The sequence below is a fragment of the Bison bison genome, unplaced genomic scaffold (genome assembly GCF_000754665.1).
Source record: "Bison bison bison isolate TAMUID 2011002044 unplaced genomic scaffold, Bison_UMD1.0 scf7180017864181, whole genome shotgun sequence".
Taxonomy (NCBI): Eukaryota; Metazoa; Chordata; class Mammalia; order Artiodactyla; family Bovidae; genus Bison; species Bison bison.
The window spans coordinates 15086650-15113274 of NW_011494753.1; the positions used below are offsets into that span (position 1 = coordinate 15086650).

The following is a 26625-nucleotide window of genomic DNA, read 5'->3' on the forward strand; positions in this document are numbered from 1 at the left end:
CCCGCCCCACAAAAAAAGTTTAGTTTAGTTGTATTCAACTGAAATTAACCACACATAGTTAGTGGCTACAACACCGGACAGGGCACAGTCAGAGCCCTGGTGGGATACATATCCCTCAGCCGATTCTCATGACTACAATTTCATATTTTTATAACAGATGGACAAAATAAAAACTCAAATGCTTCTATTTTCTAGTTTGAGCCCAAGCACAAGAGTTCTGTGTTATTTACCTCAGCAGAAAACTAACCATTTTTTCAAAGTTTCTGACTCAAAAAGAATCCGTACCATCTCTGTTCAGAACAAATCCAAGAACAGTTGTGTGGGCTTTGCTGTTAGCTCAGCTGGTAAAGAATCTGCCTGCAATGAAGGAGACCCCAGTTTGATTCCTGGCTCAGGAAGATCCCCTGAAGAAGGGATAGGCTACCCACTCCAGTATTCCTGGGCTTCCCCAGTGGCTCAGATGGTAAAGAATCAGCCTGCAATACAGGAGACCTGGGTTTGATCCCTGGTTTGGGAAGATCCCCTGAAGGGGGGCATGGAAACCCACTCTAGTATTTTTGCCTGGAGAATCCCCATGGATAGAGGAGCCTGGCAGGCTACAGTCCGTGGGGTCGCAAAGAGTTGGACTTGACTGAGTGACTAAGCACACATATGCACAAGAACATACTTATTTACAAGATACTATTATTGCCTAAAATGTTTTTTATATTATGGTCAGATCCTGTAACTCATCTATTTTAGTATCTTTGATGCGTCAAAGTTTTTGTTTTTGGGTTGGAATGTGATTTTTGGAGATAAGCTCCAAATAATTCTAAGTTAAATCTGGTAAATAAGAAATTAATAAGATATTTTATATGCTTTATAAACCAATTGTAAAGACAAAATTAACGTAAAAAGACAAAAAGAACAAGAACATCTCATTATGTCTTCTACAACAGAAGGATTCTAAATACGCAAGTCTTCTGAGACCCTGTTATATCATTGAGGTGCTAACATGGTAAGATTTATATACAGTGATCAATCTCCACTCCAAGAAGCAATTATAAGGAATTTTTGGTTACACAGAGGCCAGGCAATATAGAGTTTAAAAAACTCCTTTGTGTGGTTTTCTCTATCCATGTGTTCTTTTCCTGTTGATCTGGATGACTTACAATACTGTCCTCAGTTACAGACGTAGTAGATGAGAAGAGAAGGAAAAAGCATGATTTCTGGCTGGATATTCACTTGCCAAATGGTAAAGAATTACTCATTAGGCTAATTCTGTGTAAACAGAGGGGCTTGATATGTCGTCCTCTGAAAACCACAGTATGTACAGGTATAGAGATATTTATAGAGACTGAGACTCCAGTTTTGGAGTGCATGACTCAGGTGTTCTATAGATCTTGCCAGCTGACCCTTAGGCACAGACAGCTGTTCTGCTGGATGGATAAAACCATAGAGCTTCAGTGTGAGGAGAGGAAGGAGGAGGGGGAGCAGCAGGCAAGGTCAGCCAGCACCTCAGGATATCACTCTTTATTCCTTCCACACACTGCAACAGAAAGCAGAGCCCAAGGTCAGCTCCAGGGTCACCTCTCTGAGCTCTAATGCCAGGTATGGAACACTGAGGCATCAGATGAAGAAATGACAGTAAATTGATGAAGGAAAGTGAGATTAATATGGAGGGGAAGTGCACTAAAAAGAAGTGACTACGAAACAGGTTTTAGATAGAAAGCAAGGATATCTGTAAGAAAAGAGCAATGTGTAGGAAAGCTGATTCAAGCAAGAATGAATGGCCTTTGATAGTAAATGAGCTTACTTGGTCACAGAGATGAGCATAATCCAGGATTTGCAAAAACTAGATAAGAAAACAATTTGTATTTTATGAATTAGGTCTCATTTTACATGAGAAATGTTGTAAAAGACATTGCAATGCTCTGAAGGAAGAACTGAATTTCTAAAATAATTTCCAATTATAATTAGCTTTTAAGAATATATAGATGATAGCAAGAAATCAGAAAAAAAGGATTACTCATATGATAATATAGATCTTACTAACAGATTAGGCCAAGAAGTGTCAACAGTAAGCACTGAAATTCAATTCCAACAGAACAACAGCAATTTTGGATATCTTACATGGAGCAACTATTTAAGTATTCATTTGTTTCTTGGTCTGTTCATTTTAAGTATGTATTTACTTACTAAACAAATAGACATTGATTGAATGTCATATGTTGGATCATGAGGATTCAATATCAAAATAAACAGTTCCTGTTTCAAACAATGTGCAGCCCGGTGGGGTCAAGAGGGGCACGAAGAAAGAAAACTTCACATGTGCCAGGCATCTTATGAATGTTTTCTATTTATTCTCATGAAATCTAGAACCCAACGCTATACTGGAGACACTGATATTGCTATTTGACAGGTGATAAAACCTGGGTTCAATCCCAGGTTGGGAAGATCCCCTGGAGGAGGGCATGGCAACCCATTCCAGTTCTACTGCCTGGAGAATCCCCATGGAAAGAGAAGCCTGGCAGGCGACAGTCCATAGGGTCGCAAAGAGTCAGACATGACCAAGCGACTAAGCACAGCACACAAAAGACTCAGAGGAATGAGGTGACTTGCCCAACACTATGTAAGAAATAAATGGCAGCTCTAGGGCTTACACTACAATCTTTGATTAGAAGTCACTATTTATCAAATTGAAGTTATGTGGATGCTACAAAAGAAATATCCATATTTTTGAAAGAATATATGTAAAGCACTTAGAACAGTGCCAAACACATCATAAATGCTGTATGTCCTTATATCACTATCACTAATCTATTTCTTAAAGAACAACATGGGGAATAAACATTATTTATTCAAAACTGTGTTAGCCTGAGAGTTTGGGATTAATGTATACACATTACTATATATAAAATAGAAAACTGACAAGGACCTACTATATAGCTATGGAACTATACTCAATATTGATAGCATATTCAAAAGCAGAGACATTACTTTGCCAACAAAGGTTCGTCTAGTCAAGGCTATGGTTTTTCCTGTGGTCATGTATGGATGTGAGAGTTGGACTGTGAAGAAGGCTGAGCGCTGAAGAATTGATGCTTTTGAACTGTGGTGTTGGAGAAGACTCTTGAGAGTCCCTTGGACTGCAAGGAGATCCAACCAATCCATCCTAAAGGAGATCAGCCCTGGGATTTCTTTGGAAGGAATGATGCTAAAGCTGAAACTCCAGTACTTTGGCCACCTCATGCGAAGAGTTGACTCATTGGAAAAGACTGTGATGCTGGGAGGGATTGGGGGCAGGAGGAGAAGGGGACGACAGAGGATGAGATGGCTGGATGGCATCGCTGACTCGATGGATGTGAGTCTGAGTGAACTCCGGGAGATGGTGAGGGACAGGGAGGTCTGGCGTGCTGCGATTCATGGAGTTGCAAAGAGTCAGACACGACTGAGCGACTGATCTGATCTGATCTAATAAGGGAAAAGGGGCTTCCCTGGCGGCTCAGAGGTTAAAGCATCTGCCTGCAGTGTGGGAGACCTGGGTTCGATCCCTGGGTCAGGAAGATCCCCTAGAGAAGGAAATGGCAACACACTCGAGTATTCTTGCCTGGAGAATCCCATGTACCGAGGAGCCTGGTGGGCTTCAGTCCATGGGGTCACAAAGAGTCAGACGCGACTGAGTGACTTCACTTTCATAAGGGAAAAGAATCTGAAAAAAAATGTATGTATGTGTAACTGAGTCACTTTGCTGTATACTTGAAGCATAACATTGTAAATCAACAATACTTCATTAAAAAATTAAAGAGAAATATAATGTAGGAAAAATGCAACTTATGTATGAAATTTTCAAATGAAGATTCTTCAAAAAACATTTCTTTAGGGTTTGTCTTATGCCCCATGTGACCTGGGGAGAATGTCTTCTCTTTGACTTGAAATTAAGGATAGTTAGGTTAAAAAAAGAGAAGCAATGCACTCTTATACTGTATCTCCTTGGAGAACCCACCACAAAAGGACAAATAATCGAGAAAACTACCAAAGTACGGGAGGAGTGCTCTGAGGCCTCACCTCCCCACGAGGTCACAAGTAAGAAAGGGTGGGGAATCCGACAGTCTGCTCTTTGCATTCACTTTTCATTGAAAATGGTTAAGGGTGTCACAATGAGACCCAAACCAGGTTTATTTGAAAGGTAAGAATGGAAGAGAATTAATAACACTAATAAATAGAAATGCTGAAGACACAGTTAACATAAACCATACTTAGAAGAAAAGAGTAATGACCTATAATCTTATTTTTCAGGGTTTCCATTGTTACAAAACCACCTACACAGATAACTGCAACTAAACTTGGACAGGAACTGAGACCACTTAGCCTGGCAGAGCTAGATACTCCAGAACAACTACAAAGAAATAGAAACTGAGCAGTAAAGGCCAGGACTTTTACAATCTAGTTACCGAAGCAATATTAGGGTTGAGGAGGTGCTTCCTATGACTAATTCCACTTTATTAAAAGCAAACAAACAAGCTTATGTCTATATTACGTACTCCTGGATGAATAATAATGCAGGGACCTAATATATCAGTCTCAAGGTTTATTCCTTCCATCCGTATTTCAGAGGGAGAACATACTACTAAGGAATGTACTATATCTGAGAGAAATAGATGTTACTTGCACAGCACCATTAAATCAATAATTTACACTTACTATAAAATAAAGAACTAGTTAGAATTTTGTTACATTTTTTTTTTCTGACTTATAGTTTAGGCAATGAATCTTACTAACAGAAAAACAGTTATAAGGATACCTTAAATATATTGATCCTAAGACACTATTTCAATTTTGATTAGAACCAAGAAATTATATGAATGGATCCTATTTAAACAAGGGCACAGTTACTTTTTATTTCATATTTTGTATCATAACTCTACAGAGAAAAGCCTCCAGAATTTTCTTAACCTGATCACAATTTGTACATTTATTAAGTATCTATTTTTATGAGGAAGAGGGAAAATACTGGCCCTGTGATAAAGATCACGTCAATAGAACTTGTAGCTAGTTTGTTGCTGGTTTTGTTGTTCAACTATCATCAGTGTTTCCCTGAAATATAAACTGTCTTACTATAGTAGGAATTCTCTGAACAGATTCTCAAGAAATCCTATTTACTGGTCCAAGTTCAAAGGGCTAACTTCAAGCAGTATGAAGAGTTTAGTCACTTAGATTCAAGCTCTGGTTGACACTACCCCTACTCACTGCAGGATATGGGCAAGTTAAAATTTATATTCCATAGCTTTTAAGGTATCTGATTTCACTATGTCACAAAGTCATTGCAAAGGAAACATCAGTGCTTGTGCAAACTGCTTCAAAAGCCTATGCTACTATGTAAACAAAAAGTTATTGCTTCTTAACTCCTGCTTTCCCGTGGTTCAAACACTGCTCTCTGTGAGAGAGCAGTGGCCTCTACAGAGAGAATGAACATACCCTCTCACATCACCGGTCCGTGGGCATGACCCATGTGAACCGCTGAACCCAAGACTCACCAGATAGAGTGGGCGGGGTGGGGTAGGGGGTAGTATTCTGTGATACAATGAAACTGAGAAGTGATCTTGGAGAATTATCTTTCCTGTTAGCATTCACCAAAGTTGTGAAGAGTCCTGCAGTAAATAATTCTTTAAACATTGCTTAAAACAACATTTCTCAAAGTAATGAAAGAACAGGATCTCCTTCTGTGGTATGTTTAACAACCATGAACATCATGGGAAAAGGCCACTTGAGAGTCTGAGGAGAGCAATCGAAACAGCTAACATCAACTCTGCTGCTGCTAAGCACAGAAATTCTCTAAAGTGCTTTACACACATTAATTTATCTTAATTTTTATAATAACCGTACAATGTAGGTACTATTGTTTTCCCCATCTTATAGATGAGGTAACTGGACCACAGAATTATTTAATGTCTTAGCAAAGATGTTAAGAGGTGAGTACCATACATACACACTATAAACCCAGATAATCTGGCCCTGGAAACTGTACTCAATGCTTAGGCATACTGCTTTACTTGCAAACTGAATAAAACATGGAATCTATGTTTTATCATCACCGTATGATACTTTCCTCCAGTATAAGCTACTTTTTAGATAAAAACAAAAACAAACAAACAGAATCTCTGAATCCCCGAGGTTGACTTCTCTGGTGGTTCAGATGGTAAAGAATCTGCCTGCAATGCAGGAGAACCAGGTTCAATCCTTTGGTTGGGAAGACTCTTAGGAGAAAGGAATGGCTACCCACTCTAGTATTCTTGGGCTTCCCTGGTGGCTCAGACGGTAGAGTCTGCAGTGTGGAAGACCCGGATTTGATCCCTAGGTCAGGAAGATCCCCTGGAGAAGGAAATGGCAACCCACTCCAGTATTCTTGCCTGTAAAATCCCATGGACGGAGGAGCCTGGCAGGCCACAGTCCATGGGGTTGCAAAGAGTCAGACACGACTGAGCGCCTTCACCTTGCCTGGAGAATTCCATGGACAGAGGATCCTGGAGGGCCCCAGTTCACGGGGTTGCAAAGAGTCGGGACAGGACTGAGCCACTAACACACACACACATACAACTTGTACAAAATCACGAAGGAAGTCAATGGTACTATATGGCCATAAAATCAGTTCTTCAGCCCCTCAGGGGAATCCCCAAACCATTTGGCAGATGCGCTGAACAATGTATGAGGACAAGACTTAGGAAGACGAAAAGGAAGTGAGATCGTGCTAAGGCAGCTATAGCTCTCCTTGGTGTCCCCTTCTTTTTCTCATCTCCTTCATGAACTATACCCATATGGTTACTATATCTATTTTACTTTTAAACTATATCTTGATCTCTACCTCATTTCCAGATCTTTTGTCACTGCCCAAGAACAGGCCCAAATCCTTCTAACTGGGCTATAGCACTAGCTTTCCAAGGAAGCTCCCATCCCTCAACAGCTGGGAACAAATAACCACATGTTTAAACAACACTTTGCAAAGGTATACATAATCAGGACAATCTACTGTGAAGGGTAATGAAAATTTCCCAGAAAAAATATAATAAAAGAAAGACTTAATATTTAGCTCTTAATTTATGTTAATAAAAGAAAGACTTAATATTTAGCTCTAAGACTTTAAATTGTGATTTTATTTGGTAAGTTCTTACAGTCCTTGTCTATTTTCTATTTAATCACCTACAAGATAGATACATACACACAAATACACAATTATTAGAGATCAAGTCCAAACAAAACAAAGCAAAAAGAGCTGAGTCATATGAACTCAGTCCTGTTATTAATATGCTTGACTATGGCTGAATTACCAGGCTTCAGTAGAGATTCATCATGAAGAAGACTTCAGATAAATTTCATTAACTTTCACAGCTCAGTACCATATACTTGAACTTGACTTTGCCTTTAGTAAAAGAAATTTCCATTTGCAGTGTTTTCTTACTTCATAACAATAACAGCAGACGAAGTTTGCCAGCTGTGGGAGTGTATATGGTGGGGCACTTCCATGGAGTTGTTTTTTCTTTTTCTCTATAACCTACTCCCATCCACCCATGAGCAATCTTTTCCTGGCTTACTGGGTATAAAAGCACTAGCTCAACCAAGCCATGTTTTCCAAAATTAAAAAAAAAAAAAAAGAGGGGGGAACCAGTGAATTAGCCAGGAGCAGTCCAGTTAGTACTTACAGATGAGGAAAGGTCTCAGCAGAAAATGACATAAGCACAAGAAAATCTTTGATGTCGTCTGAAGAGACAAGAGGATTTAACCTTACTGAAAATTAATACTTTCCATATTTTCTGACATTTTATTACCATACTATGTCAGAAAATGTTCCTGTTAGTGGAATGTTGATCAAACATGAAAAGAATCAGATTATGTTTATGTCACTACAGAGTAAAATTTAATTTTTCATGAGGAAAAACAGAAAGCTTGGATAAATGAATTTTAACAGTAAAATTATAGTCTCCAGGAGGGAAATTTCCACAGCAAGTTTATGTTCTGGAACTGGTCAAAAGGCCATAGCGGGGATGTCCAGTGTTTGGCTCCTCTGCTCCACTTACCCATTACATTTTGAATGAAGCGGATCCTCTACCACACCTCCAGGAAATGGCATATTTCTCTGGCCAATCATAGCATCCATTCTCTTCAAGGACTGGTTCAGGAATGAGTATGTTTATGAGCTTCCTTGCACCATGACCTGCAGTGTCTTAGTAGCTATCATTTGTCTTGCCTCAAATTATAATGTAATACAATCCTGCCCACATCACAGGCACTAATTCCATGTCAGGGCTGGGTAAATGCATAGCAAGGAGACTTGAAGTTCAGTTTACTTTTGAGGATATATCTATAAATAATATTTTTACAACAAGTAAGTATTTTTACAAAATTGTGTATATGTGATAACTTCTAATGTGATAGCCAATAGCCAATCAAGCAAGCCATATATGTTTACTGAGAACCTCATGTCTATGGTAACAAAAGGATAGGGAGAGAAGCCTGCAACACAACAGTAAAGCCAGGTGAAGGACAGATCTGCCCTGAGCCGTGCTGGCAAGGGATGTGTGTCTGGCAGTCATGTGTGGTTCAGGAACAGGGATGGCAAAAAAGATTGTTAAAGCAATTCAGATTACAGACAGGTATAGCAGGAACTGCTATGATGTAACAGAATATCAAGTAGTCAATATTGCATCAAAGTGATGTAAGACATGAATACAGAGGGCCATGAGCTGTGGGGAAAGAAGAATAAAGGAGGAAATCTAGTCCGAAAATGGTAGAGAGTTAATGACTAAAAACTACAGTGAAAAAGACAGGAATTGTGTATTTGGTGGCGACTGACAAGCTGGAGAAGGAGTGCTGCCAAGTGGAGATCTCCGAGCTGGGGCTGCGCCTTACCGGTGAGGCCAGAGTTGAGGCTATGCTGTGGGTGACTGACAACAATGAGCAAAGGTAAGCAGCGTGGGGGAAACAGGGGTATAAAACGGAGGGGTGGGAGGTTTTAAGTAAACACTATTCTTAATATGTACTGAGAAAAGCAAAATACTGAGCATTAGAGAGGGAGAAGAGGTAGAAGAATATAGCTGCCAAAGATGTTTACAGGCAAATGCTGGAGATCCAAACATAATTGCATGCGTAGGCACACACTGTATATATGCACTATATGTACACATGTGTGTAACATATGCATATGTATGTGAATAATATAAGGGTTAAATGTGTCAGGGAAGTGGAACTACGTGAAATGTGAAAAGGGTTCAAAGGTTACGGTTCAGGAGAAGAATGAGATCAGGCTGTTATAAAATGGCTTCTTTTAAATACCAACCAGACAGCTGCTGAGAGAGTAGAAGAGGCTTTCCTGAGCTGCCCGATCACCTGATCGGGCAGCAAGTGAGGAAAAGGGACACCTTTAAACACCCCTCAGCACTGTGGCCAGGGAGATAGGAGAGGCGGGACAGAGAACATCCAGGGTGGATGACAAAAGAGGTGGAGTGTAGGCATAGCGAGGTTCTGGGTTTGCATAGATGGAGAGGAAAAGCAGAACACTGTTACGTCAGGTCAGCATGGGGCACGGCAAGTCTGGCTCATGGAAGGCATGGGGATAACATGCAAATGGGCAGCAGCTCTCCCCGTAAGAACACACACATATAGCTTGCATTCAATCTGTAGGGTGTTACTCTGAGGACTTGACAACAAATGTAAAATGGGAAGAAAAAGAAATAATTTAGAAATCCAGTTATGAAAATCTTCATATATTTCTGGGCACAGCCACAGGAAAAGGGCTCATAAAACATATTCTTTGCAAAGCCGACTGGCTTTGAGTCTAACATGAATTATGGTGACGATAGATCTGGTGCATGCTGTCTCTGAATAATTTATTTCAGGCTGCCTCCAGTGTTCAGAAACAGGAAACTTAGAGGACAACATGGCGAGGCACTCGTGCTGTGAGGCCAGGCGCAGTGAGCCAATGTCCAAAGAGTCAGAGAAAAGGAAAAGGGAGGACACAAGCAAGTGATTCCCCCTCAAATTTAAAAAAGGGAAAACCTTTCCTTTTTTGGTTTGTTTAGCAACTGGCAAAACTATAAGCAACAGGAAAATTATTATTTTTATCTAGTGAAACCAGCTGTTTTACAGGCTCTATCTACCCAATGAAAATGTGGCAATCCCAAGACCTCTCAGGGTCTCCTATCAAGGAGAATCAATACAGACAATGCGAACTGGACTTCATCAAACCAAAGGCCAGGTGAATTATAATCAGTGCATCCAAGTACAGGGCTCTGGAACTTGAGGAAAATGAAGCCTAGAAACATTTTTAAAGTGAACAGATTTCCTTTAAGAAGGCCAGAAGGGAAAAAGGAGCAGTACAATCTGAATTTCTCAATAATGACTCAATTTTAATGAAGATAAACAATAAAAATCTAGACCTCTTTAGAATATTGGACTGATTACTGTTGTTAAGACCCCTGCTACATGAGTTCTCTGGCATTTTTTTAAAAAGTTAAATTTTTGTGACAGGCACAGTCCAATCCTAAACAAGAAATATAAATCCTAAACAAGAAATAACAATCTGGGCAGAGGAAATGCAGCTGTTTCTCAGGGAGTGAGTTAGCTAAAGTCGTACAACATGGCCTGACCTGCTGTAACTCCTGAGCTCTGGTTTCCAATTTGATCTTGGCTAGTAGCTACTGGAGTTTCGACTGGACTAAAGCAATGGTTTCCAGGCCTTGGCTTTCAGACACTCAGTAGATTTGGGGCCCTGACATCTGTCTTAACTTCAATGTTGGTGAGTGTGTTTTCATTTGCTTTTGCTGTTTCAAGTGATTTAAATAATGAATGAAAGTATTCATGTGTGTTTTGGGGGATTTGGGGAGAGTGCAAAGTTGGGAAAAGTGACTGGGACAGAACTGGGTGGGGAAAGAGCCAATTCAAGAGAAACCTTTTGCTCTTTTTCAAAATAATGTTGAAAGTTCATATAGATAAAGCCCTAAAATTTCCTCTTGAGGTTGGGTTTGATGTAATTTTTTTTTTTCTAATGCTGCCTTAAAAATTTATGGCCAAGCCTGGATGGCAGGGAAGTTTGGGGGAATAGGATACATGTATATGTATGGCTGAGTCCCTTTGCTGTTCATCTGAAACTAACCCAACATTGTTTATTGACTATACCCAATACAAAATCAAGTGTTTAATATAAATTAATGAAATCAAAACCAAAAAAAAAGTAAAACTTATGGCCAAGAATTCTCTAGATGCAAAGTATTAATCTATTAAGGAAAAAGTATACTACCTGACAAGACAACTTCAATGAGATCGCCTTCTTGGATATCGCTAGCTGTTTTCACCAGCTGAAGGATGTTTTCAGAGGTAGGGTCATGGCGAAAAAGCAGGATCTTATCATACATTCCATAGAAACCACATTCAGGAAACTGTAAATACAAACACCACAACAGGTTAAGCGTCAAAATCTTCCTAAATTTAAAATAAAGATCAAATAAATACATGTCAGAGCACAAATACAAGCTAATTACAAAAGTTCAAAATATCTAGAACATTAACAAATAAAAACGAATGGCCAAGTAGATACTGAAATGACTCCAAAGCAGGAGGAAAGAAATCACAGTTCATAAAAGCAATAACAACAAAATGCTCTTCTAATTACGGAGCAAAAAAACAGGAGAATCTGAGATAAGATTCAAAGACATTTGTGGCAGTAAAGTGGTTAAGAATTACAGTGAGTTCTAAGAACTGAGTCTTTTCACATGACTTACAGCAATTCAATAACATTAAAATGGGACTATGTTACAATTCCATTACAAATGTTGTTGCAATTTGTCTGCAAAAAAAAGAGGCCAGTCCATTTTGGCATATTCAAAAATAAGAGATGACTCAATAAATCTAAATATGTTCTGTGTGTGGGCAAAGGTGTTATCTAGATCCTTTGATTCAGGGAAGCACCAGAGGAAACAATCCAACTCTCCCTGTTGCTGCTGCTCATACAGTGCATTTAGTTTCCATGCCATCTAGATGAAACAGGTAAGTATTAACACAACAGCTAAAAGTCAATTCAAGTATACATAGTTAATATTCTCCTCACAAGGATAAATCCAAGTTTATTACCCAAGATTATCTCCCAGTAGCAGGCATATAATGAAAGCTAACTGAATGACATTTTATACTGAGCAAGTCTATAAAAATTCTGATATTAACAATTACTATCAGAATATTAACAATCAATATTATTCCTTACATTTCCTCTCTTCCTTCTAATGCAAGAAAGAGTATTAAATTCAAACCACAGTACTGGCTGATCAGTTTTGTTTTAAAAGTAAAATTATTTGATCAAAGGATAGAAACGTCCTTAAGAATCTCTCCGGAGTTCACTGCAGCACTGTTTAAAACATCCAAGACATGGAAGCAACTTAAATGTCAATGGACAGAGGAAAGGATAAAGAAGATGTAGTAAATATATACCATGGAACATTCCTCAGCCATTAAAAAGGACGTAATAATGCCAACGGCAGCGACATGGATGGACCCAGAGACTGTCATACTTACTGAAGTAAGCCAAAGAGAGAAGAAGAGATATCGTATGACATCCCTTACATGTGGAATCTAAAAAGAAATGATACAAGTGAACTTACTTACAAAACAGAAGAGGCTCACAGACTTAGAAAATGAACTTACAGTTGCTGGAGGAGGGGGAGAATGTGAGGAAGAGATAGTTAAGGAGTTGGGGTGGACATGTACACACTGCTATATTTAAAATGGATAACCAACAAGGACCTACTGTATAGCACGTGGAATGCTGCCCAACATTATGCACAGCCTAGCTGGGAGGGGAGTTTGGGGGAGAATGGATACATGTATGGCTGAGTCCTTTTGCTGTTCACCCAAAATTATATCACAACATTGTTAACTGGCTCTACTGAAATATGAAATAATTTTTTAAAATAAAAATCAATATAAAGATATTAAAAAGAGAAAAACCTTAAAGTCAATTTTAAGTTTATTACAAAGAGCATTCTGTATTAGTATTGGAAGATTTTTACTAAAACAAAGAACGTAGGCTAATGTTGCATGTGAAAATGGCTCTTTTCTTGTATGTGATATTTTCACATAATCAGCAACTGCTATTTGCTTTATAAATCTATATTTGTCTTGTGTGGGAAAAGGTCATAAGTCAAAGAGAAAAAATTGTCTTGTTCCTGAAACTTGTGATGTGTCTGACACGTATGTCAATAAAGGCTGATTTTAAGGAGGTACTGTCATGAAGAAATGTCCAGAATATGGTATCTTCTAAAAATAAATTTATTATGCATTCTTCTTTCTTTTTCCATGTTAATAAAATTAGGGGCTACAATCCTTTTAAGATATTTTGTGTGAACTGAAAATAAGTATATACAGAACATCCTCTTGCTCTTAAGAGTTTGCTGACAAGTAGGATTTATCTGTATATCTGTATACACTTAGTATATCTATCTATCTATCTATCTATATATATACACTTAGTATATATACAGGTATATATCTGTATATCACTTAGTAAAGTTGGCTTCCTTAAAATAAACGCAAGAGCTGAAATGATGTCACTGCTTCCACTGTGCTAATTAAAACTAATACTTCCTTTTTTGGTAATTTCTCCAACAATATTAATTGAGTGAAAAGAAAGAAAGAAGAAAGAACTAAAACACCATTTTCTAAACTAAAACAGTGAACAGTTCACGTATTACTTTAAAAATCAACTCCACTTGATGGGCAATTTACAGTAAATGAAATGGACATAATTGTAAAAGTCTTAAGTTCTGACTCTTCATCAACACCAATGCAACAAAAATTATAACAGGAAACATATTCATCAACCTCTTAAGCTTTATAGTACTCCCTTGTAGTTGATGCTACACACCATTTTGACTCAACATAGATTTACCCTATCACCAAAGATTAGCTCACCAGCTACAGAATTTCATACAAATGAAATCATACAACATGTACTGTGTGCTCTTTAAGTGGCTTATTTTGTTTATTAGAATCTTTTTGAGATTTGTCTACACATTCTATATTTGAGATTCATCTCTTTTTACTCTTAGTTATTAGCATTTCATTACATGGCTCAAGGATATTTGCTTCTCTGTGCTCCCACAGACAGACATTAGTGTTTTTCCCCTCGGTTTGTGGATACTATAAATAATAATGCTATGAAAACTTATGTACAAATGTTTCAGTGGGTATATATTTTCATTTTCTATGACTAAAAATTTAGGAAGAGAATTTCTGGGTCACATAAGTGTATGTTTGACTATATAAATATCACTATGTCAATAACACATTATACTTATTACTGAAACTTTATATTAGGCTGAATATAGTTAGTGTTAAGTGCTTCATGTTCTTCCTTTTTGAGACTGCTTTGAATATTATATGTTTTCTGAATTTCCATACTCATTTTAGAACCACTTTGTCAATTTGTACAAAATAGATCTGCGGTGATTTTTCAATGATATTACACTGAAACATAGATCAACCAACTTCAGTAGATGTATATTCTAAGAATGCGGAGACATTTCTTTTGTTATGAATAAGGTGGTATACTGCTTAATATATTAATTTCTTTAAAATTTCTCTCAAAATTTTTTTGTAGTTTTCCGTATATATGTCTTAGATATATTTGCTAAATTCATCTCTAAGTTTTCATATTTTATGCTATCATAAATGGCTAAATAGGAAAAGGAGTACATCAAGGCTGTATATTGTCACCCTGCTTATTCAACTTATACGCAGAGTACATCATGAGAAATCCTGGGCTGGAAGAAGCACAAGCTGGAATCAAGACTGCCAGGAGAAATATCAATAGCCTGATATGCAGATGGCACCACCCTTATGGCAGAAGGTGAAGAGGAACTGAAAGTGAAAGAGGAGAGTGAAAAAGCTGGCTTCAAGCTCAACATTCAGAAAACTAAGATCATGGCATCTGGTCCCATCACTTCATGGGAAATAGATGGAGAAACAGTGGAAACAATGTCAGACTTTATTTTTGGGGGGCTCCAAAATCACTGCAGATGGTGACTGCAGCCATGAAATTAAAAGACGCTTACTCCTTGGAAGGAAAGTTATGACCAACCTACATAGAATATTAAAAAGCAGAGATACTACTTTGCCAACAAAGGTCCGTCTACTCAAGGCTATGGTTTTTCCAGTAGTCATGTATGGATATGAGAGTTGGACTGTGAAGAAAGCTGAGCGCCGAAGAATTGATGCTTTTGAACTGTGGTATTGGAGAAGACTTTTGAGAGTCCCTTGGACTGCAAGGAGATCCAACCAGTCCATCCTAAGGAGATTGGTCCTGGGTGTTCATTGGAAGGACTAATGCTGAGGCTGAAACTCCAATACTTTGGCCACCTCATGCGAAGAGTTGACTCAATGGAAAAGACCCTGATGCTGGGAGGGATTGGGGGCAGGAGGAGAAGAGAATGACAGAGGATGAGATGGCTGGGTGGCATCACTGACTTGATGCACATGAGTTTGGGTGAACTCCGGGAGTTGGTGATGGACAGGGAGACCTGGCGTCCTGCAATTCATGGGGTCGCAAAGAGTCAGACACAACTAAGCAACTGAACTGAACTGAACATAAAGTAAAATCTCTCCTTTTTGGTGTGAAATTCTGCAAGTTTTGAAAACTGTATACCATAACCACATGACATATATGTGCTATACACATCACGACCAAAATAGAAAACAGTTCCTTTTACTATAATTTAGTCTTTTTAAGAATGTCATATAAATGGTATCATACAATAAATAACTTTTAATCTGACTTAATGTCTGCAGGGTCTGAAGTGATTTCTCTCTACTATTTTCTCATATCTGTTATTTGTGTCCTCTTTCTGTTTTGATTAGTCTAGCCATTGGTTTATATATCTTTTTTATGTCATATTGTTTTGATTACTACAATCTATTTTGAGTCAGAAAGTGTCATGTCTCCAGGTTTATTCTTCTGGCTCATAATTGCTTCTCACTGAAGAAGGCAATGGCACCCCACTCCAGTACTCTTGCCTGGAAAATCCCATGGATGTCGGAGCCTAGTGGGCTGCAGTCCATGGGGTCGCTAACAGTCGGACACGACTGAGCGACTTCATTTTCACTTCTCACTTTCATGCGCTGGAGAAGGAAGTGGCAACCCACTCCAGTGTTCTTGCCTGGAGAATCCCAGGGACGGGGGGAGACTGGTGGGCTTCCATCTATGGGGTCACATAGAGTCGGACACGATTGAAGCGACTTAGCAGCCGCAGCAGCCTAATTGCTTGGGCTTTTCAGGGGTCTTCTGTGATTCCATATGAATTTTAAAGTTGTTTTTCTACCTCTGTAAAAAACCTCCTTGGAATTTTGATAGGGATTGCGTTGAATCTGTAGATTACTTATCGTAGTTTGACATACTAACAACGTTAATTCTCCCAATGCATGATTATGCAATGCTTTTCTATTTATTTGCCTTTGCTTTTGCTCAGAGGTATTTGTTTTCAGCATACAAGCATTTCACTTCGTATTTCTCATGTAACCATGAAAGTTCTTTTCATCAAAGTCCATCACCTCTACCATTTCTGATCTGTTTCAATTAGCTCTTTTAATCCCAGTTATGGGTCACGTTTTCCTGCTTTTTTATATGCCTACTTTTTAAATTCAAGCTAGGTTTCAGCAGTATGTGAACTGAGAAATTCCAGATGTACAAGCTGGGTTTTGAAGTGGCAGAGGAACCAGAGATCAAATTGCCAAAATTCGTTGTATTATGGAAAAAGCAAGGGAGTTCCACAAGTACACACCTACTTCTGCCACTGACTACACTAAACTTTTGACTGGGCAGATCACAGCAAACTGGAAAATTCTGAAAGAGATGGGAGTATCAGACCACTTTACCTGTCTCCTGAGAAACCTGTATGCACATCAGGAACCAACAGTTAGAATCAGACACGGAACAAATGACTGGTTCAACGCGGTGAAAGGAGTATAACAAAGCTATATATTGTCACCCAGCTTATTTAACTTATATGCAGAGTACATCATACAAAATGCTGGGCTGGATGAACCACAAACTGGAATCAAGATTTCCAGGAGAAATACCAACAACCTCAGATACGTAGATGATACCACTCAAATGGCAGAAAGTGAAGAGGAACTAAAGTGTTTTTGTTGAAGGTGAAAGAGGAGAGTGAAAAAGCTGGCTTGAAACTCAACACTAAAAAATTTAAGATCACTGCATCTGGTCCCATCACTTCAAGACAAGCAGAAGAGGAAAAAGTGGAAGCAGACAGATTTTATTTTCTTGGGTTCCAAAATAACTATGGATGGTGACTGCACCCATGAAATCAAAAGATGCTTGCTCCTTGGAAGGAAAGCTATGACAAACCTAGATAGTGTATTCAAAAGCAGAGACATCACCTTGCTGACAAAGATCTGTCTAGTCAGAGATATGGTTTTGTCACTAGTCAAAGCTATAGTTTTGCCAGTAGTCATGTACAGATGTGAAAGTTGGATCATAAAGAAGGCTGAGCACCAAAGAATTGATGCTTTCTACTCATGGTGCTGGAGAAGACTCCTCAGAATCCCCTGGACTGCAAGGATATCAAACTGGTCAATCTTAAAGGAAATCAACCTTGAATATTCACTGTAAGGACTGATGCTGAAGCTGAAGCTCCAATACTTTGGCCACCTGATGAAAAGAGCCAACTAACTGGAAAATACCCTGATGTTGGAAATGAATAAGGCAAAAGAAGAGGGTTGCAAAGGATGGTTAGATAGCATCATGGACTCAGTGGACATGAGTTTGAGCAAACTCCAGGAGACAGGAGAGGACAGAGGAGCTGGCATGCTACACTCTATGAGATCACAAAGGGTCAGACACAACTTAGCAACTGAACAATAACTTTTAAAATCTGATACCAGGTTTTATGAATTAACATGAACAGTTGGTCTTTGTCTTCCTTTAAAAAACACTGATATTTGTTTTGGCAAAACATTAAAGTACTTGCAGACTGGTTTTATCTTTCTAAGGTGTACTTTTAAGATTTGTTATGGGAGCTTTAGAACAGTACTTGGTCTAGGGATAATTTAGCCCTACGAAACTCCAATACTTTGGCCACCTGATTTGAAAAGACCCTGATGCTGGGAAAGATTGAAGGCAAGAGGAGGAGGGGATGACAGAAGATGAGATAATTGGATGGCATCACTGACTCAATGGACATGAGTTTGAGTAAACTCCAGGAGTTGGTGATGGACAGGGAGGCCTGGCCTGCTGCAGTCCACGGGGTTGCAAAGAGTCGGACACAACTGAGTGACTGAACTACTAATAATGCATGTCGACATCAGTTTGCCAACAAAGGTCCATCTAGTCAAAGGTATGGTTTTGCCAGTAGTCACACACAAATGTGAAAGTTGGACCATAAAGAAGGGTGAGAGCTGAAGAATTGATGCTTTCGAACTGTGATGCCGGCAAAGATGGACATCAAACCAGTCAATCTTAAAGGATATCAACCCTGAACATTCATTGGAAAGACTGATGCTGAAGCTCCAATCCATTGAGCACCAGATGCAAAGAGCCAACTCATTGGAAAAAACCCTGATGCTAGGAAAGTTTGAGGGCAGAAGAAGAAGGAGGCAACAAAGGATGAGATGGCTGGATGGCATCATCAACTCAATAGACATGGATTTGAGCAAACTCAGGGAGATAGTGAAGGAGAGGGAAGCCTAGCGTGCTGCAGTCCATGGCGTCACAAAGAGTCACACACGACAGAGCAACTGAACAACAACTAATGCATGACTCTATCTCTACAGAACACCTCAAATGTTCAGTGAAATTTCTGTCTGTCTGGAGAAACTTGACTGTCTCTCAGTCTTCTATAGGCTCTGGAGAGTTCATTTTACAGGTTCCCACTGTTGCTCTTTGTTCTGCCTCATAGACTTTTACTCTATGGACTTCTATTCACTTTACTATTCAACTGGCCCCTTAAGCAGTTTTCTGGAGCTCTTCCCTTGTATAGCTCCTACCTTGCCAGTATTCTTCCCATGAAAATTCTTTTGACATGGTCACCTTGAGCTCTATTACCTGTTTCCTCCATACAACCAGATAACTAAGCTCTTGGGTTCTTTCTCCCTATACTACACTCTGGATCAGGTTCCAGGCAGAAGCCTCATGTGACTGTACTTGTTTCAACTACCTTGTTTGTTTCCTTTTCTCAGGGATCACCTGCATTGCCTATGGGCCAGTGTCTGTAACAGGCATTTCACATTTTCTGCATTATTTTCTATTTGTTTGTGGCAGGTAAGCAGGCCCCATACCAGATACTCCTTGTGAATGAAAGCCAAACTCTCATGTGTTTTTAAATATAGAATATCAATATTTTCTACCCAAACTCTTTGCTATTTAATTCCATGTAAATAGCATTTGTAAGAAAAGTAAATTAAAGAAAAATAAAATACCTACAGGTAGTAAGAATACAAATTTAATGTTACATTGAAATAAATATGCAAAGTATATTTAATAAAATAAGAATAAATAAATTTAGTAATTATCACATAACCCTCAAAACACAGTTTGACCTATTGAGTCAAACTAACTGTTAAAGGATTGCCCTTGATTAGAATATAAATGTTTCCCAAATATAATACATTAATTAATTCACAGTTCCTCTTACCACATTCTTTGAAAAACTATGGGTGGCTGATTCTGACTCAAGAGAGAAGAGGAAATTCAAGGGATTCAGTGCTTGAGCTGGGGTGAATAGAAAGTAACAGCTGGAAAGGAAGAAATGAAACAGCAACTGTTTCCCCTAAGAAAATCTAAACTTTACCATCTTCTAAGCAAATGCATTGTCCATGTGCTCGTGTGGTGGAAGGATAGGTAGGAATACTAAAGAGGGGCTTAGGAGACAAGGATTCTACTGGCTCATCACAATTTTGGTGCAGCCTGACCTTATCCACACGCCTCTTGCTGCTGCTGCTGCTGCTGAGTCGCTTCAGTCGTGTCCGACTCTGTGCGACCCCATAGACGGCAGCCCGCCAGGCTCCGCCATCCCTGGGATTCTCCAGGCAAGAACACTGGAGTGGGTTGCCATTGCCTTCTCCAGTGCATGAAAGTGAAAAGTGAAAGGGAAGTCACTCAGTCGTGTCCAACTCTTCACGACCCCATGGACTACAGCCTACCAGGCTCCTCCATCCATGGGATTTTCCAGGCAACACGCCTCTTAGTCACCTCTATATACCATCCTTGTGGTTCAGTACTGCTGACATATGGACCTCACACTCTGTGACATGCCTCCTTGTAAAACCATGGGTGTAATGTAATGTAATCAAAGATTTGGTATTCAAGTAAGGCTTGAATCGGAGAAGGCACTCCAGTACTCTTGCCTGGAAAATCCCATGGATGGAAGAGCCTGGTAGGCTGCAGTCCATGGGGTCGCAAAGAGTCGGACACGACTGAAGCGACTTAGCAGCAGCAGCAGCAAGGCTTAAATGCCTCATATCCTAATTATTATAGGTCTTTCCAAGGGTGACTCAGAAAACATTTGGAAAAGTCAGAATAAGTACAAAAATACCAATATATGCCACACAATAAAACCATTATTTTAAAAGACTAAATTTAAAAAATGAAGGTAGAGTTCTAAATGTTTTTGAAGGTGGTTTCTCCAACATATAAATGACTGAGGTGGGGAGATCCACTCTCCCATTTTCCTTCTTACTGGGTCACAGACATGGCTGGTCTCTCTTCACTAACAAGACATTCAGAAACAAGTTGCAGAGCCTTGTGAAACAGGGCACAGGGGTGAACATGGAGATCTAGTCTCTCAGGACAGTTGTCATGGCAGCAGGAGCTAAGGGTTTGATTTTTTTTTTTTTTTAGTATTGTACCTTCTTTTTTTATTGGCCAGAATAAAACAGATGCATATTTGTCTGTTCCTATTACGAGAAAACCTTTTCTTTTTTGTAATGTAATGTTCTGCTTGAATAGAAACTATATACAATAAGACTTTCAAAAAATTATATTTAAAAATGATGTCTGCAAGGTGAAAAGTGTAATGGAACAATGCCTGACAACTGAGAAGAGAACATATTGGGGAAAACACTCAGGGAACAACATTCCCTAATTTGGTCATAATCATCTGTTTTTATGTGAAGGTGTATGAGCTTTGAAATCTGAAAACCCTCATTAAACTAAACAGGCTTTCAGAAAGGCTCAGAGGCTTGTAAACTCAGCTGGAGCTTATTACAAGATCAGTTCTATGTTTCTCAGGGGCTTTGTGGTTGTGAGCGCAAACATCTGAGATAAGTGATTTCAAGCTCTCTCCAAGTTCGACTCTAACACCACTGGCCACTGTGAAAATATGGCCAACAATCCCGGCATTGGTCGTAAGCTCTTTAATTCTACCCTATGCTGGAAACCTCTGTGCTGCTGTGTGTATCATTTGGCATTTTTTGACCACAGAGCACAATTTACTGTTACATTTCACTATAAATTCAAGGCTAGCCAGACAATGTGCTCCAGAGTAGAATAAATACATGTTTTAATGAGTAGCTGAAATGCGACCTGGCCAACGGGAACTCTAAGGAACAAAGGGTGCTTTTCCATAGTTGAGGCCAATCACAAAGGGCGAGGAACAAGCAATACCAGAAACAAATTAATCCATGACTCAGTCAAGCAGAAAAAAAAAAAAATCGGAGAGAAAGAGAGAGGAATGGCCTGATTAGGAAATGAAAATACACTGCAGCTCACTTTCGCTAAAAGGTGATGAATAAAGGCCTGGAATTAAGTTTTTCTGCTCAATAAGAGAATACATCAGGCAGCTGAAGATGGCACTCTCCTCATCAAAGATGATTCTCAAATCATTTTCCAAGAACTCTCTTGTTTACAACAAGCAGTGCCATGACTGGTCACCCTTAGTCAGCAAAGAAATTAAAAAGGTACTACCACTTCCTAGCCAAACTCCTCCCCAAGTTTTGTTCCAAGAGTACAGGGACAATGAGGACACGTTGCAAGCAACTATTTTCACGAGAACTAGGACCTCCCTCAGAGGAGTTGCACTGGAGTGAGGCTGCTGTGGAACTAAAAGCAGCAGAAAGGTCAGGCATTTAGATGGTTCTGAAAGCTTTAGACACTTAGGCCAGTAGGATCTTTCCAAGAGGTATCTTCAGCGAGATCCAAGACATCAGCTCACAAAAGTGAAAGTGTTAGCTGCTCAGTCGTATCTGACTCTTTGCAACCCCATGGACTGTAGTCTTCCAGGCTCCTCTGTCCATGGGATTCTCCAGGCAAGAGTACTGGAGTGGGTTGCCATTCCCTTCTCCAGGGGATAGTCTCAACACAGGGATCAAACACGGGTTTCCTGCATTGCAGGCAGATTCTTTACCATATGAGACACTAGGGAAGCCCCCATCATTCATAAACTTGTCTTATTAAGTTTGCCTAGGGAATTAAACAATCCCCCTTTAAAAAAAATCACCTAATAAAAGATTGAAAAATGAAGTATAAAAAAAGATTAAGTCAATGAAAAAACAACAAACACTTAGTGAATAACCACTGGGTGATTATCACATACATAGCACTACAGGAAGAATGACAAAAAATTATGAGATGGCTGAAGCCTACTAAAGCATGAACACTATATTTTCACTTAGAAACACAAGTTTATGTAAGTCAATTAGAGCAAAAAAGGAAAAGTGAATAATCTATATTATTTGCAGGCATCGTTCTGAAATGTGTTCAGATTTGGGCACAGGCTCTTTTATTTGGTGATTTCATATCCTCAAAAGGAGGCACTTGAAAAGAATTCCACACTATGACCACATAACTATGTGACTAGTTTCTGAATGTAATCTTAGGAAACAGAAAGCAGAAAAAAATTTTTAACTTTTCTTTTTTCTTCACTCCCTCCCACCTCCACCCAATGCTACTCTGATCCAAGTTAGGCAGAAAAGAATACTGTTCCATCAAAATAACTAAGAACTACTCTTAAAGGTAGGTTTCCCAGGTGGCTTAGCGGTAAAGAATCTGTCTGCCAAGCAGGGGACGTAGGTTCGATCCCTGGGTCAAGAAGATCCCCTGGAGAAGGAAATGGCAATCCACTCCAGTATTCTTGCCTGGGAAATCTCATAGACAGAGGAATCTGGCAGGCTATGGTCCATGGGGTGGCAAAAGAGTCAGATGCGACTTGGTGACTAAAACAAACAAACCCTTAAAGATAGTACTTTACTATCTCTCCTAGCGGCAACCTATTTTCCTAGAGATTCTTGGTCCAATCAATCATGTCTTAGTCTTAGAGATGTGATTCATGTAAATAAATTTGCAATGCCTATTTTCATACAATATTTTTTTAAAGTATATGAAAATTTTCAGTTTCCAAAACAATAAAGACTAAACGATAATTACAGTGCTGATTCTAAGAAGATTCATTATACATTTTCCAGCTATGAAAAAGGCACCACTGTCCACTGCAGAGCCAGTGACATATCGCTCTCCATATGACTTTGCTATTTTTCTGGGCCACTGGCATGCTGTCCAAATGCAGATCTCCACGGCCAAAAGTCACAATCCTTGCCTTGTTCCCTTGGTAGTTTCTTCTCTCACATGAGCAACTATTCCACAAACTTAATGCTTCCTTTGGAAAGGGATGCTATCAATGTCAGAAATCTTCCTGGTCCAAGCTCAGAAACAAGTCACTTCAGTTAGTCCTCCTTTCTCCACTCTACTGCCAAAAATTTCCTTTTCTCATCCTAGAAAGAACTTTAATTTATCCATTCTTACTTTCCGACAGGCAGATTAGAATCTGACCCATGGACTGTCTTCTGCTTAGATTTTTTTTTAAGCCTCTCTCCTTTTCATTAAAGTCAAAACCCATCGTTTAAACAATCATTTTCATTCATAATTTTAAATCTGGACTTAGCCTTACCCTCTATATGCTGTACAATATAAAAGAAAAAAAGATACCTGAGAAAAGAAAGAATATACTTTATCAACGAAAGGGACTTGAAATCTTTTGAAATTAAAGTTTAGATTAAAAGTGAAATGGTAGATTTTGATTATGAACTTTGAAATTCAGCCATACTAAAAGACATAGAAACATGCATAAAACCTGAACTTGCAATACCTTTAGAGAATAAAGCTAGACTTTAATTCTTCTTCCCTGGGCATATAAATATACTGATGTTCAGTATCAGATATTGCTCAAGAAGTCTGTCTAATAAATTATATGCTTATCTTTAAGGCAGCAGGTGTGACTCAGTGTGATGCTTAATTGTTGGCAGAGACTTTTCTTCTATTTTAATTTGAATAATATGCCACCTATTAAAAAGACAAAAGCAATAAGAAATGACTTAATACATCATTAACTCTAATGCAGCAACTTCTGCATATAGACTTCCTAGAAGTATTTTAAATCATTATTTTGTTGTATATAATTTTTAAGTTTTAGAATAAATGTTCATATCAAGCAATTATAGGTGGTAATAATTAATGAGATCCTCACCATTGTTGTGTAAAAACATATTATCCTACATTATACCCTGACAGATTACTAGTCAGTGATAGCTATTAGAAGACTTAGTAGGTACTCTGAAATTATTCACACAACAGTAATTATGTGTGTGGATGTGCAGCTTGGAAATGGAAAAAATATATATACTTCACACTCTTTGTCTCACTGTGAATAAAACTGTCATTATAGCATACTGTGGATTTTTTACATTGTATAATAAAGCTACATGTTTGTTTATTAATGAACTAATGACAACTGATAAATATATTGGATAAAATGAAGAATGTGACAGCAACTAAAAAGGTTTAAGAATCAGAAACTTTGGGAAAGATGAACTCCCAGAGATTATTTATCCTCTCATTTGGAGATAAGTAGATTGATGTCCAGAACATATTACCAAGGTGGCAATATTAGGTGATGTCAGAACAAGGATGAGCAGCCAAGTCTCTTAAAATATACTCCTTGATCTTTTCTCTCAGTTCTGCTTCTCTTAGAAAAAAAAAATACAGTAAGTGTAGTCAAATGTCCAGCAAACAGTGAGTCAGAGTTGAAAACCCTGAGCGCTTTTCTTGGCCAGAAAGTACAAATCTAGGCCTACAGATTATAGATTTTGAACAAACCAAAGTAATGGGCTTAATGAGCTTTATAGCAGCTATTCCCTGGCAATCTCCAGTTCTTACTAGATAGACAAGTCATTCAAACAGTAGACTGAAGTAGCCCGGGGAAGACTGGCTGACAGCGGAGTGGTCAGCTAACAGCAGTGGAAAAACTGGTTGGGATCATTGAGACAAGGGGCTGTCAGCCTTTCCACATCCCACCCTCAAAGGAATATTGCATTACATGGGATTGCAACTAATATTTATAGAGCAATTGATCTTTTAGATAAAAAGAAACACATACATAGTACTGATTAATACATTGGAAAAGATTTCTATTAAATTTTGTAAAATAAAATTGAAAAATAAAATGTACTTGGAAAATTTGTACATCTGACTACTGTCTTCATTAATGATAATAAACAAAGGTTAACTCTATTAGTTTATCAGATCACATTCAGATCAGTCGCTCAGTCATGTCCGACTCTTTGCAACCCCATGAATCACAGCAAGCCAGGCTTCCCTGTCCATCACCAACTCCCGGAGTTCACTGAGACTCACGTCCATCGAGTCAGCAATGCCATCCAGCCATCTCATCCTCTATCATCCCCTTCTCCTCCTGCCCCCAATCCCTCCCAGCATCACAGTCTTTTCCAATGAGTCAACTCTTCGCATCAGGTGGCCAAAGTACTGGAGTTTCAGCTTTAGCATCAGTCCTTCCAAAGAAATCCCAGGGCTGACCTCCTTCAGAATGGACTGGTTGGATCTCCTTGCAGTTCAAGGGACTCTCAAGAGTCTTCTCCAACACCACAGTTCAAAAGCATCAATTCTTCGGCGCTCAGCCTTCTTCACAGTCCAACTCTCACATCCATACATGACCACAGGAAAAACCATAGCCTTGACTAGACGAACCTTTGTTGGCAAAGTAATGTCTCTGCTTTTCAATATGCTATCTAGGTTGGTCATAACTTTCCTTCCAAGGAGTAAGCGTCTTTTAATTTCATGGCTGCAGTCACCATCTGCAGTGATTTTGGAGCCCCAAAAAATAAAGTCTGACACTGTTTCCACTGTTTCCCCATCTATTTCCCATGAAGCGGTGGGACCGGATGCCATGATCTTCGTTTTCTGAATGTTGAGCTTTAACCCAACTTTTTCACTCTCCACTTTCACTTTCATCAAGAGGCTTTGAGTTCCTCTTCACTTTCTGCCATAAGGGTTGTGTCATCTGCATATCTGAGGTTATTGATATTTCTCCCGGCAATCTTGATTCCAGCTTGTGTTTCTTCCAGTCCAGCATTTCTCATGATGTACTCTGCATATGAGTTAAATAAACAGGGTGACAATATACAGCCTTGACGAACTTCTTTGCCTATTTGGAACCAGTCTGTTGTTCCATGTCCAGTTCTAACTGTTGCTTCCTGACCTGCATACAAATTTCTCAAGAGGCAGATCAGGTGGTCTGGTATTCCCATCTCTTTCAGAATTTTCCACAGTTTATTGTGATCCACACAGTCAAAGGCTCTGGCATAGTC

The 26625-nt window shown here is 39.0% G+C and overlaps 1 protein-coding gene across 1 annotated transcript in view; it reads right to left on the reverse strand.

Moving 5' to 3' along the window:
• Nucleotides 1-26625, reverse strand: part of PRKD1 (protein kinase D1) — a 352693-nt gene that overhangs the window by 144972 nt on the left and 181096 nt on the right. The window contains exon 3 of the mRNA XM_010843418.1: nucleotides 11270-11408. Within this exon, the coding sequence (XP_010841720.1) occupies nucleotides 11270-11408 (139 nt within the window). The remainder of the gene's footprint in view (nucleotides 1-11269; nucleotides 11409-26625) is intronic.